Genomic DNA, 12,729 nt, shown 5'->3' on the forward strand with positions numbered 1-12,729 from the left:
CCAGAGGCCCGTGCCCACACTTGTCCCCAGTGAACAGCCCCACCTGCCCCCCGTGGGGACCCTCGGAGTGCCCCCTGCTTGTGGTTGTGTTTGTGCAGTGTTCACACCCGCACTCCAGCTCCAGCCCACCCGGGCCCGTCCCCAGGACACTGTGGCCCTTGCCCAGCACTAGCCACTGCCGGCGCTGCACCCGGAGGCCAAGCACACATTGCCTTTTAAGGCAAAGATCTGCTGTGAGAAGCTGAAGGGAAAACATTTCCCTGGCATTCAGGGAGCATTTTTCCTTCCTGTTTCTCTTAAATAAACCACTAGCAACTTTTCAAAACAGAAGGGAAAAAAACGGCAAGGTCAGGAGCTGCAGACCTTTCATCCCGTGTGACACCCCCCGCGCCGCCAAATGTGGGCCTCAGCGGGGCTGGCGGGGGCGGGAGGGACACAGAGCCCTTGGGACGGAGGACGGCAGTGTCTAGTTCGCGCCCCGTGCGGGGCCCGCGGTGTGTTTTCACCCAGGCCCCGGAGGCAGCGACAGGAGCGCCTCTCCTTCTGCGGGCGCTGGAGACCACGGGGGTATGAGCTGGTAGGACCCAGCCGCGAGCCGCAGCCCCCGGGCCCAGGTCCTCGGCCCGCCCACCCTCCCCTGCAAGGCACCGTCCCTCCGGCCTGTGGCTGCCCCTTGGGGTGGGAGGCCGCACTGGGCTGTGTGCCTGCCCTCGGTCTCCCTCTATCATCCTCTGTCCCAGGGGATCCCTCCTTGAGAGTCTACAGCCAAAAGTGGCCTCTTCTGGTCAGTGAGACTCAGGACGGTTTGACTGATTTGCAGTTTGTTTTCTGGAAGTCGTGATGTCTGCCACTGAAGATTTCAGTCATTCAAGTAAAAGAAGCAAGAGACTAATCCGTGCTCTTAGGGGTTTTCTCCTTCAGTTTTTCAACCCACGCCAGCCCAAGAACCCAGTCTTAACCTTGAAACGTCGTGGGCCTACAGGTGCAGGAGAGGGCAGCTTGCTCCGCACTGGCCGACGTGGGGCGGCGGCGCCTGGAAGGCAGCCCCTCGGCACACCACTCACTTCACCCAGCTCGGGCTCCGGCCTGTGGCAGGTGCGGTGACTCGGGCTAACGTCCCGGCTGCAGGCTCTGGGCCACTCTGTTGGGCAGTTTTCCTCCTTAGGGGATGTGCCATCTCCTTGGCCTGCCTGGGCCGCACACACCATGGCCCCGGCTCCGGCCGTGGGGGCAGCTGGAGGGAGGCTGGTTCTGGGGCCGCCGCCTTCTCTGCCGAGGTGGGGCCGGGGCTCCCTCAGCCCCAAAGAGCTTTGGTTCACGGGTTAGGTACTGACGCTCCCTGTAGGAGGACAAAGACGTTGCAAAAATACGTATTCGTGCATGTAAAAATAGCCATAACAGGCCCATTCTGTGTTATATAACAGCATATTTTTAATGGAAAAGAACTATTTTCCTGACCAAGAAAAATTTTAGTGAACAGTGGCCATTTCGTGAAATCTCTAACATCTGCTCACGCCTACTCCCGTCTCTGCCTGGAACCTGCACCGTGCACTTGGGAGAGAGCGCGGGCCAGCGGGCAGGTGTCAGGCGGGTGAGCCATGAACTCGTGATGACAGGAGGCCTCAGTGGGGTGGCCTGGGGCGTCGGCATGCAGTGGGTGCTCAGTAAGGGCGGGCTGCTGGGTCATCTGCGCAGCAGGGCGCACGGTGGGACTCTGCGCGGAGGCTCAGGGCCCGGCCGAGTGGTGGGCACCCCTGTGGCCCTGCAGCGGGACCCCAGGCCCAGGTGGGGGCCAGGAGGGCTGCAGGGCCGCGGTGTCACATGTGGCCGCCACCCCACCCTTTGGTGGTCCCAGAGCTCCCTGCCCGCCCTGGGTTCCAGGTTTGGGCCCCTGACGGCGGCAGGGGAGGGCACGGGCGCAGGGCAGCTTCCTCCCACACCTGGGCCCACGGGAGCTGAAGCCCCCGAGGCGTCCCCCGGCACTGCTCGTCTCCCGGGCCGGCCCGCGGCCTCCACGCCTGCACCTGCCGTGACCCCGCGCTCCCTTCTCTCCGCAGGAAGTCCAAAGCCAAGCCCAACGGGAAGAAGCCCGTCGCCGAGGAGAAGAAGGTGTACCTGGAGCCGGAGTACACCAAGTCCAGGATCACCGACTTCGGGTTCAAGGAGCTGGTGGTGCTGCCTCGGGAGATCGACCTCAACGAGTGGCTGGCCAGCAACAGTGCGTGGGGGCGGGCCGGCAGGGCCGGGAGGGCAGCCCCCCCTCATTTCCCCCAGGACCCCCCAGAGCTGGTGCTCAGCGCCCCCCCCCCCCCAACCTGCGTCGGCTGGAAGCCGAGGCCCGGGGTGGCCAGCCCTGCCGGGCACTCAGGGTCCCCTCAGATGCGGGGACTCAGTGCGGGTCCTGGTCGCACCGGGGGACAGGACACCAGGGCCAGGGGGCACCGTGGGACGGGAGCGTGGCTGCAAGGCCGGCGGTGCTGTGGTGGCGGGAAGGCCATGGCCTGTGGGAGGGGTGGCGGACTCACCCCCGCCTGCCGGACAGGCTCAGGGTTCGTGGGATGCCCCACGCAGGGCAAGGCGCCAGCTCTCTTCCCGAGAGCGGTAGGCTTTGTGGCCGTGAGCTGGTGCTGCCGCCTGCCTTAGCGGTGTCCCTGATCAGCTGGTGACCGTAGAGCAGGGTGTGATCAAGGGGCTGGGGTGGGAGGTTTGCTGCCCCACCCCTCGTGGAGGGGACTCTGTCTCAAGCCTCGGGCACCCTGCCCAGCTCAGCACCGTCTGGTCCGTGCCGCCCGCTCCCGACGACGGTGCTGCGCTAGGGCCATGGTCTTTGGTCTGAGATAAGCACCAGCCCCCCCAGGAGGGTCCCGAGGAGAGAGGCTCTGGTCCCCCTGGGCCTGCAGGACGCTGGAGACGCAGAGTGGCTCCACGGTGTGGTCTTCACGCCCGGCCTTTCTCTTCCCTTCCAGCCACGACATTCTTCCACCACGTCAACCTCCAGTACAGCACCATCTCAGAGTTCTGCACGGGGGAGGCGTGCCAGACGATGGCCGTGTGCAACACGTGAGTCGCTGCCTGGTGTGGCCCTGCCCCGGGGGCTCGGGCAGGCTGTGGCCGTGGCCCCGGCCGCTGCACTCCTGTCTTCTCAGACCCCACGCTTGCGGCCTCCGCTCGAGGTCTCCCAGTGGCTCAGGGCCTCCCTCAGCTGGGTCCTCGCCCGGCTGCACCTCCTGTGCTCACGGGCCCAGGGCCTGGCAGGGCGACGGGAAGCAGAGCCCTGCGGAGGTTGGGACCCCGGCGGCGTGGGTCCCTCCGGGGCACAGGTGCTGGGAGCCAGCCAGGGGCTGACAGGACGCGTTCCTGGGGGCAAGGACGTTTCCCCAGGACGTGCCCGCTGGGCTTCCTGAGACAGCACGGTGTGTGTTTCTCTGCTGTGGCTCCCGGCCCCACCGGCTGATGGCTCTAACTCAGAGCTCCTGCTCTGCGTGGAGGCCCTACTGCACCCCACCCGCTGCCGGTCCGTGGGGCTGGGACGCCTTGGCGCCTTCCCGTGAGGTGACGTCCTGCAGGCCTGGTGCAGGCTGCTCTCTTCTGGAAGCACGTGCCGTTCGTTTCCTCAGTAAGCAGGCATCCCTGAGGGGCTCCAGGGTACCCCACTGCCTCTGTGGCAGCTCTTGGAGGCCACGTGGATAGGAGAGCCACCACGTGGCCCTGGGCTTGCCACCGGCCCAAGTAGCAGAAGCCACAGAAGAGGCCACAGGCAGGAGGCCAGGTCTGCAGGGGCTCAGCCCGGGCAGGGTGTGGCACGGGGGCACAGAAGCTCCTTTCTGACATCTCCTCTGCAGGCCGGGGGCTGATAGGAGTACATGTGAGCAGCGGGCCTCCACTAGTGGACACGTCAGTGCTGCCGTCCTGAGTTCACCCTGCCCGTAGGCTGTGGGCAGACCCAGCTCAGGCCGAGACACGTGGGCCCTCCTCTTGCTGAGAGCCCACCCAAAGCCTCAGCACAGGCAGAGGGTAGAGTTCCCCCGCCCTTCAGAGGGCACAAGTGCAGAAGACAGCTGCTCTTCACTCCTCACTCACCCAGCGAGAGCCATTGATGGTATGCTCAGGTGTCACGTGTGTCCCCAGATAGCCACAGCCAGGCATGGCCCAGGGAGGATGGGGCAGTGTTGGGTGGGCAGTGCTGGGAGCAGGCTTGAGGTGAGCTTGGGGCAGGAGAACATCAGCATGGGACATCAGCTCTGTAGAGCAGACATGGCCACAGCAGCTGCAAGTGGGCAAGGGCAGCACTGCAGAGCCATGTGTGTGGCATGCTTGGAGGACGTTTGCCAGCTGTGTGCCTGACCAGGCGGCGTCACAGGTGGCCTATGGGCTGGCGAGTGGGAAAGCCGGGGCCCCTCCATGGCGCCACATGCCCTTCCAGTATCGATGTGTTTGAGAAGAGGCTCCTTGAAAGAGCATAGGATTTGGTGTCAGGCAGATGTGTGTCTAGATGCTGGCTTTGCCATGTAAAACTTGGAGATCTGGGGATTTTGAGAATTCTACTGTTCATTCTTCTCACCTGTAACCTACTTTGTAGAGTTTTTGTAAATTTATATGAATTGATATGCATATAAATGCCTTCGTAGGAATCATTTGAGATCAAGGAATGGAAACACATGAATTAGTTTAATAGAAAAAGGGAGTCTGTCAGGGTCCACAGAGCCACTGCTCTCCCGGGACCATCCAGTCCTCCTGGGGCCGGGAGTGGGGCCGAGGCCCAGGCTGGAGGCCCTTCTCCGCCCTGCTGGTGCCTGAAGGACAGAAACCTAAGGGTAGTGTTGGCATCCCAAAAGAAGAGGAGAAAGGGCCATGCCGAAAACATATTTGAAGAAATATGGCCGAAAACATATTTGAAGAAACATGGCTGAAAACTTACCAAATTTGGTCAAGACACAAACCTACAGATTCAGGAAGCTTAATGAACTCTGAGCAGGCTAAACCCGATGAATCCACCACAAACACATAATCAAACAGCTGAAGAGAACACACACCTTAAGAGCATCAGAGCCAGCAGCACTGCACCTGTGGGGACGTGGTGCCGGTGGCTGTGGCTCTCCTTCCCCCCCGGGGGCCAGGAGGAGGTTCCATAACATCGTTCAGGTGCTGAAAGGAAAGAGCGGTCCCCCCGGGAGTTCCACGTAATGCTCCTCAAGAATGAGGGTAAAATAGAGACATTTCTCAGAGGAAGGGAGACTAAGAGGGTTAACTCGCAGCCAGCAGAGCTGCGCAGGGAGCTCTTCACACAGGAAGGAAGTGGTGCTAGAAGGGACCGCGGGACAGCAGGATTCGGGGAGAGCAAGAGACGGGAGATGTGATAGGCCGCTCCACTCTTCTTCAGCTCTTTAAAGCGTGTCTGGTGGGTGAGCAAAACCCATCACCGTCTGATGGGTCTTCAGCGTGTGCGGATGGAACACTGAGACAGCAGTAGTGTCCTGGGGCAGGCAGAGAGCCCTGTGTGCTGGTCGGCTCTGTGGTTCCGCTTGTGGAGGTGATACTTGGCTCCAGGTACAGCACGGAAAGGTCACATGCATTTTATAATCCTTTGAGCAATCTCTTAAAAAAGTTACATAAGTGACATAGTCAAAATCATAATAGATAAACTAAAAGGAAATACTAAAAATAACGCAAAAGAAGGCAGGAAATATAAGGAGTGAAAAACAAAGGGAACAAATAGTAAATGATGGTAAACTTAAATTCAGACAGATCAGTAATTACAGTGAATGTCAATGGTGTGAACATGCCAGTGACAAGACAGATCATAAGAATGGATTTCAGTGTATACAAGAAATTCACTTTTTTTTTTTTGCCATGCCACGTGTCATGTGGGATCTTAGTTCCCCGACCAGGGGTTCAAACCTGCGCCCTCTGCAGTGGAAGCGTGGAGTCTTAACCACTGGACCGCCAGGGAAGTCCCAAGAAATTCACTTTAAATGCAATGACATTGGTAGGTTAAAAGTGAAAGAATGGGAAAAGATATACCAACAAAGATATACCAAATCAGAAGAAAACTAAAGTGGCTATGTTAATACCAAAGTAAACTTCAGAGCAAAAAATAACTAGGGATAAAGAAGAAGATTGCGTTATTTACAAAAGAGTCAATTCATCAAGAAGTACTGACCTTGAATGTGTATGTACCAAACAACGGAGCTTTTACACAAAGCAAATGGACAGAACCAAAGGGAGAAACAGACAAAATCACATTATGGTTGGAGATTTCAACATTCCTCTCTTGGTAATAGACGGCCCTAGTAGGCAGAAAGTCAGCAAGAATCTGGAACTAAATAACACCGTCAGCCAGCTGGACTGAGTTGAAATTTACACAATACTCCACCCTCGGCAGTAAAATGCACATCCCTTTCAAGTGCACTGGGATTATTCATCAAAATAGTGTAGATCATATCCTGGCTCACAAAACAGACCTTAGCGAACTTTAAAGAATCAGAGTCATACAGAGCAAGTTTTCTGACCATAATTACATTAGAAATCAATAACAGGAAAATGTCCAAACATTTAGAAATTAACATACTTTTAATTTTTTTTTTATTTATTATTTTTGGCTGTGTTGTGTCTTCGTTTCTGTGCGAGGGCTTTCTCTAGTTGCGGCGAGTGGGGGCCACTCTTCATCGCGGTGCGCAGGCCTCTCACTGTCACGGCCTCTCTTGTTGCGGAGCACAGGCTCCAGATGTGCAGGCTCAGTAGTTGTGGCTCATGGGTCTAGTTGCATGTGGGATCTTCCCAGACCAGGGCTCGAACCCGTGTCCCCTGCATTGGCAGGCAGATTCTCAACCACTGCGCCACCAGGGAAGCCCCCAGAAATTAACATACTTTTAAATAATCCATGGGTCAGAGAGGAAGTCTCAAGGAAATTAGAAAATGTTTTAAACTGAACACAAACGAGAATGCAACATATCTGAACTTGTGGGCTGCAGCTAAAGCAAGGCTTAGAGGAATGTTTATAGGATTAAACCACTTGTTTTAGAAGAAGAAAGATCTCAATACAATCTAAGCTTCCATATTAAGAACCTAGAAAAAAGAAGAGCAAAAAAAAAAAAAAAAAAAAACCCCTAAATTGAGCAGAAGGAAAGAAATGGTAAAATAAGAACAGAAATCACCGACATTGATTTCTGAAAACAGCTGGGAAAAATTAATGAAACCAGAAGCTGACTCCTTGAAAGGATTGGTAAAATTGAGAAACCTTTAGTAAAACTAACAAAGATAAAGAGAGAAAAGGTACAGATTATCAATATAAGGAATGAAAGGGGAAATAATGATAAACCCAGGAGATAATAGAAGGATAATAAAGAAACATCACAAATATCTCTGCATACATTAAATTTGACAGTTTAGATTAAATGGACCAATTCCTTGGAAAGCACAAAATATCACAATTTACCCAAGATGGGTAATGCAGTAAGGCAAGAAAAAGAAATAACAGTCTTTCAAATTGGAGAAGAAGAAAATAAAACTGTATTTGCATACAACATGATTGTCTATGTAGGAAAAAAAAAACAACGCAAGGATTCTAGCAAAAAGTCGAATGAATAAATTTAGCAAGGTCAGCACACAAAGATCAATCATAGTTTGTATACTGGCAGTGTACAATTGAAACACGAAATTGATAAAATTATATCACTTACAGTAGCTCCAAACACAATGAAATACTTAGGTACAGATCTAAGGAAACATGCACAGGATCTTTATGCTGGAAACTACAAAACGCTGATGAATGGAATCAAAGACTGTCGTGAATGGAGAGACGTACTGTGTTCGTGGATGGGAAGACTCAACACACCAGAAGTGTAAATTCATTTATTGCAGTTTCAGTTAACATCCTAGCAGAGTTTTTATTGATATAAACAAGCTGATTCTAGAATTTATATGGAATAGCAAAGTCACTGGAATAGCTACAATGATTTTGAAAAAAGAACAGTCAAGTTGGAAGAGTCCCACGGCCTATTTTTAAGATTTACTGTAAAACTGTGGTAATCGGGACAGCATGGTGGTGGTGAAGGAAGAGACACAGAGATCAGTGCAACAGAATAGAGTCCAGAAATGGACCCCCACAAGCGTGGCCCCTTGATGTTTGACAGAGATGCAAAAGGAATTCAGTGGAGAAAGGACAGACTTTTCAACCAGAGCTGTTGGAAAAACCAGTCATCTGCATGTCCTCTTCTGCCAGAATTAACTTGAAGTGAATTCTAAATCTAAATATAAAACATGAAACTTTTAGAAGAAAACGCAGGAGGAAACCTTCACGATAGTGTTAGGCGAAGAGTTCTTGGTCGTGACACGAGCCACAGTCCATAGGCGAGAAAGAATCCGTAAACTGGGCTTCATGAAAATTTAGAACTTTTGCTCTGAGAAAGACACTGTTAGGAGAAAGGGAAGACAGACTAGAGAATAATCCCATGTCCGAGAAAGGACTAGTGGGCGGAATGGATAAAGAGCCCTCACAGATGATCAGTAAGAAAATCTGGTCACGAGTGGAGAAAGGACTTGGACAGATCATGGAAGAGGACCCAAGCAGGGCAGATGAGCACCTGCGAGGCTCTGCCTCATGAGCCGGTGGAGAAATATGAATTCAGACCACGCTGCAGGAGCGCCTGATAAAACGCGCCGGGTGCCGGCGAGGATGGAGGGGGTCCCGGCGGGATGGCCGCTCCGAGAACGTGTTGATGGTTTCTCAGGACACAAGGCGTTCACCTACCGTGGGCCCAGCTGTCCCACTCCTGGGCGTCCACCCTAGAGAAACGAGAACTAGTGCTCATACAAACACCTGCCCGGGAGGGTTTTAACAGCCTGACCCATAATTGCCCCAAACAGGAGGCCACACAGGTGTCCTTCGGCAGGTGAATGTCTGGACAGACGGGCGCGTCCACAAGGTGTCCATCTCAGTGGCATGGATCGCAGAGCCCGGCTCAGGACATCGCGTGGCGTTCCTGAGGACATGTCACTAGCGTGCTGGGGACTGACCAGCAGGCCGGGGGCCAGGGTGGGAGCTGTGCCCCGTTGTGGGTCCTCTATTTGGGTTAAAATGCATAAGACTGCACGCCAAAACCAGTCAGCTTTACTGTGTGACAGTTCAAAAATAAAATGAAAACGAAAAAGAGGAACGTTGAAAGCAGAGTGTTCCAGCTGTCACGCAGGCGGGGCAACTACAGTGCCCCTAAGGAGCTGGTCTCTCCGGGCCTGACATCATGAAAACGTTTCCCATTTTCTAGCTCCGGCGGTTTTTTCTGACTGTGGCACCCGTGGCCAGGCGCATCCAGCACCAAGCAGGGGTGGGGAATCGCTGGGGCAGGTGTCTGACCTCTGTCTGGGGCCCCTCCCGAGCTGGTCCGGGGACCCCAGGGGCTGTTGTGAGGAGAGGGACGATTCATTTGTCTTTTCACTGAGCACGTCCTCGGATGGTGCCGATGTCCGGGCAGGGGAAGGGCGGCCAGCAGGGCCACCCTGTGGTGGGGAGGGCTCTGGATCCTTGCTGGGGGCCGGCAGGGAGCTCGGCAAGCTTCTTGGGGCTTTGTCTGACCAGCTCGGGGGCCTTGTGGGGCAGCCTGGTCTCCCTGCGGGGCCAGCAGTGCCTAGGGGCAGCCTGGGAGCAGGCGTGGCAGGGAGGGCTCTGGTGAGGTGGCACTGCAGGTGTAGGGCGGGGCCTGATACCCAGGGGCAGTCAGGGCTGTGTCCCCTTGTCCACTGAAGGCTGGCCTTTTTCCTGGTGGCCTGTCCATCTGTGTGTGGGCTGTTTTCCCTGTCCTGCAGCCTGACACCCACCCAGCCCTGCCAGGGGCGCAGATACGCTAACGGGTCCTGCCAGGGGCACAGATACGCTAACCGGTCCTGGGGGCGGGGAGGAGCCTTGGTTCCTGCTAGAGGGAGTGGGGGGCGGGGCGCGGCGGGCAGCAGGGCTGCCTTGAGGTCACGTGGGCGGGGCGTGCCTTTTTATTTCGGCTGGAGTCAGGCTGGCCACGAGAGATGGGGACCCTGCTGTCCCGACAACAGGCCTGGCAAGGTGGTGGGGGTGGGTGAGCCCACGTGGCTGTCACCCAGGGGTGCTTGGTGAGCTCAGGAAATCAGGGCAGGGTGCTCAGAGCCAGCCTGGGGTGCTGGCCTGGGATAAGGTGGGATGGTGAGGTGTTGGGGGAACTGGTCTAAGCCAGTTCTGAAGCCAAGTAAAGTCAGCTAAATGGGGGCGGGGATGCCGGGCGGAGGTCTCCATGAAGCCCGTCTGGCTGGGGCAGGGGTGTGGCAGGGTTGGCGGCTAGGCCACGGAAGGGGGTGCTCTGGTCACTCGCTCGCTCACTGACAGATGCAGCCTGTGTCCCCCCAGCTCCGCTGTGGGCTCCGAGGGTGCAGCTCTTGGCGAGCCAGCCTGCAGGTACAGGGCCTGCTGCTGGGAAGACTGCAGCCCTTGGTGGGAGGGCTGCTGGTGGCTGCAGGGGGAGCCCACCAGGGGTTTGTGTTTGTGCTGCTGGAGGATAGGCCATGTTTTCATGAGCTAGGAGACGCGCTTGGTTTCACGGCTGGGCTTACGCGGTGAGAAGAAAACCCAGGTGTCAACACCCCGAACACCCTGGCCCACTCCAGCCTGAGGACTGTCTGCCCCACACCCACCCCCCTGTACGGGGCAGCTTGGGGTCTTTGGGGGGCGTCCAGGGGCCAGATTTCCGTGTCCTGAGGCCTCCTCACCCCGCCCGGCCGCGGGCAGAGGTTTGGCCTCTGCTGGTGGCAGCAGGGATACTACTGAGGGTCGAGGCCCGGCTGACCAGTCACGGCAGGGCCTCCGGGACGGGCTGGGCACAGCGCGGATACCTCCAAAATCATGTGTAAAACAACACGCGTTCCTTTGAGAGAATGAAGCCTGAGGCCACGTGCAGAGCGGAAGGTGCGCGTTGGTTTCCTGATGCTGTGCGCAGCCAGCTCTCCTGGCCGCGGGCGTCACCGCCCCCCTCTGTCCCCACAGACAGTACTACTGGTATGATGAGCGGGGCAAGAAGGTGAAGTGCACGGCCCCCCAGTACGTCGACTTCGTCATGAGCTCCGTGCAGAAGCTGGTGACCGACGAGGACGTGTTCCCCACAAAATACGGTGCGTGGCCCCTCCCACCCCAGGCTCTGGGACCTGTGGCCTCCACTACCCCCCCCCCCCCCGACCCCCCACGGCCGGGCCCTCGAGGTCCCCCTGCCGGGGAGGGGGGGGCTTGCAGCCGTCGAGCAGCACCCACAGCTGTGTACAGCCCTGAGCGGGCGCAGCGGGGTCCCAGACCCATCCTGAGCTGCCGAGGGCAGCACCTGGCCGACAGGAGGTGCCCGTCTCCCGGGTCCCCCCTCCTCTGCGGCCCAGGCCACAGAGAGCGCCCTGGGCGCCTGTCCCGGCTTTAGGCCATGCGCGGCGGGTTCGCGGACCCCGCACAGAGGCGCCCAGTACAGCTCGCCAGCAGCCACCCTCGCGGCCCCGCCCCGGCTGCCGGCTCACTCAGGTGTTGCGGTGGGCGGCTCCGTGAGGGCTGCGGGGTCGGGGCGGGGGGGGCGCGGTGGGGCCAGGGCGGGCTGACCGCGGCCCCCTCCCCGCAGGCCGCGAGTTCCCCAGCTCCTTCGAGTCCCTGGTGAAGAAGATCTGCAAGTACCTGTTCCACGTGCTGGCGCACATCTACTCGTCGCACTTCAAGGAGACCCTGGCGCTCGAGCTGCACGGACACTTGAACACGCTCTACGTGCACTTCATCCTCTTCGCCCGCGAGTTCAACCTGCTCGACCCCAAAGAGACGGCGGTCATGGACGACCTGACGGAGGTGCTGTGCGGCGGCGGCGGCGGCGGCGGCGGCGGCGGCGGCGGGGGCCGCGGGGGCGGGGACGGCGCGGGCGGGGCGGCGGGCGCACAGAACCACGTGAAGGAGAGGTGAGCCCGGCCGCCCGCGTGGGAGAGGCGGCGCGGCCGCGGGGGAGGCGGCGCCCGGCGGCGCGCGGAGTGTGGGCGCGGGCACTCTGCGCCTCCGGCACCGAGAACTTTGGGACTCCGCTCGTCTGCTCAGCAGGCACTTGGGGACCGCCCCCGTCCAAGTCCCCTTCTGTGGGTGCGTCTCTCCCGGTCTTCCGCGCCCGCCCCGCCGCCGGCTCGGCCTCTGGGGAGACACGCGACAGGCGGGGCTCCTTCCCCCGAGGCGGGGACCGCAGGCTTCGCTTCCACCGTGTTTCGTCTTGGTTCGGGCTGGGGGTGGCTTTCTCCTGCTCTCTCCCGCTTGGTCTGGACCTCGGCTGTTGGTGGCTCAGGGCGGGTGGGGAGGGGCCTGTCTCCCTCCGCTGCCCCCGCTGCCCAGGAGGGGCCCCCGGGCTGGCCGGCTCGGATCCCGGTGCCCTGGCGGGCGGCCTGTGCGGAGACGCGGCCGGGGGCAGGGGGAGAGCCTGGCTTCCCTGTGCGGGTGTAATAAAAAGACTTCTCTCAGGTCAGCGCCTGCGTGTGTCCTCAGCGTCTTGGTGCCCTGCGTGGAGGGCGGTCTGGCCACACACCCCTCTCCTCTGCCCTCCCCCGCCTCTCTGCGCCCCTGGGGCAGCGCCCTCCCCTGCAGCCCGGGCGGTGGAGCCCTCTCACTGACCAAGGCTGTGCTGGCCAAGGGCAGGTGCCACGCTTCCTGCAGGGGCCGACCACAGGCTCCCCTGCTAAACGTCTCTGCGGGGGGGCGGGGGCCGTGCT

The 12,729-nt window shown here is 58.3% G+C and overlaps 1 protein-coding gene across 2 annotated transcripts in view; it reads left to right on the plus strand.

Moving 5' to 3' along the window:
* The window catches only part of MOB2 (MOB kinase activator 2), a 53,863-nt gene extending 41,378 nt beyond the window's left edge, over positions 1-12,485 (plus strand). For both annotated transcript variants that reach the window (XM_068555118.1, XM_068555119.1), the window contains exons 2-5: positions 2,058-2,218; positions 2,967-3,060; positions 11,003-11,127; positions 11,613-12,485. In XM_068555118.1, the coding sequence (XP_068411219.1) occupies positions 2,058-2,218; positions 2,967-3,060; positions 11,003-11,127; positions 11,613-11,941 (709 nt within the window). In that variant the 3' untranslated portion in view covers positions 11,942-12,485. The remainder of the gene's footprint in view (positions 1-2,057; positions 2,219-2,966; positions 3,061-11,002; positions 11,128-11,612) is intronic.
* The last annotated feature ends 244 nt before the right edge of the window (positions 12,486-12,729 follow it).

Source organism: Eschrichtius robustus, chromosome 11, assembly GCF_028021215.1.
Source record: "Eschrichtius robustus isolate mEscRob2 chromosome 11, mEscRob2.pri, whole genome shotgun sequence".
In the NCBI taxonomy this organism is placed as follows: Eukaryota; Metazoa; Chordata; class Mammalia; order Artiodactyla; family Eschrichtiidae; genus Eschrichtius; species Eschrichtius robustus.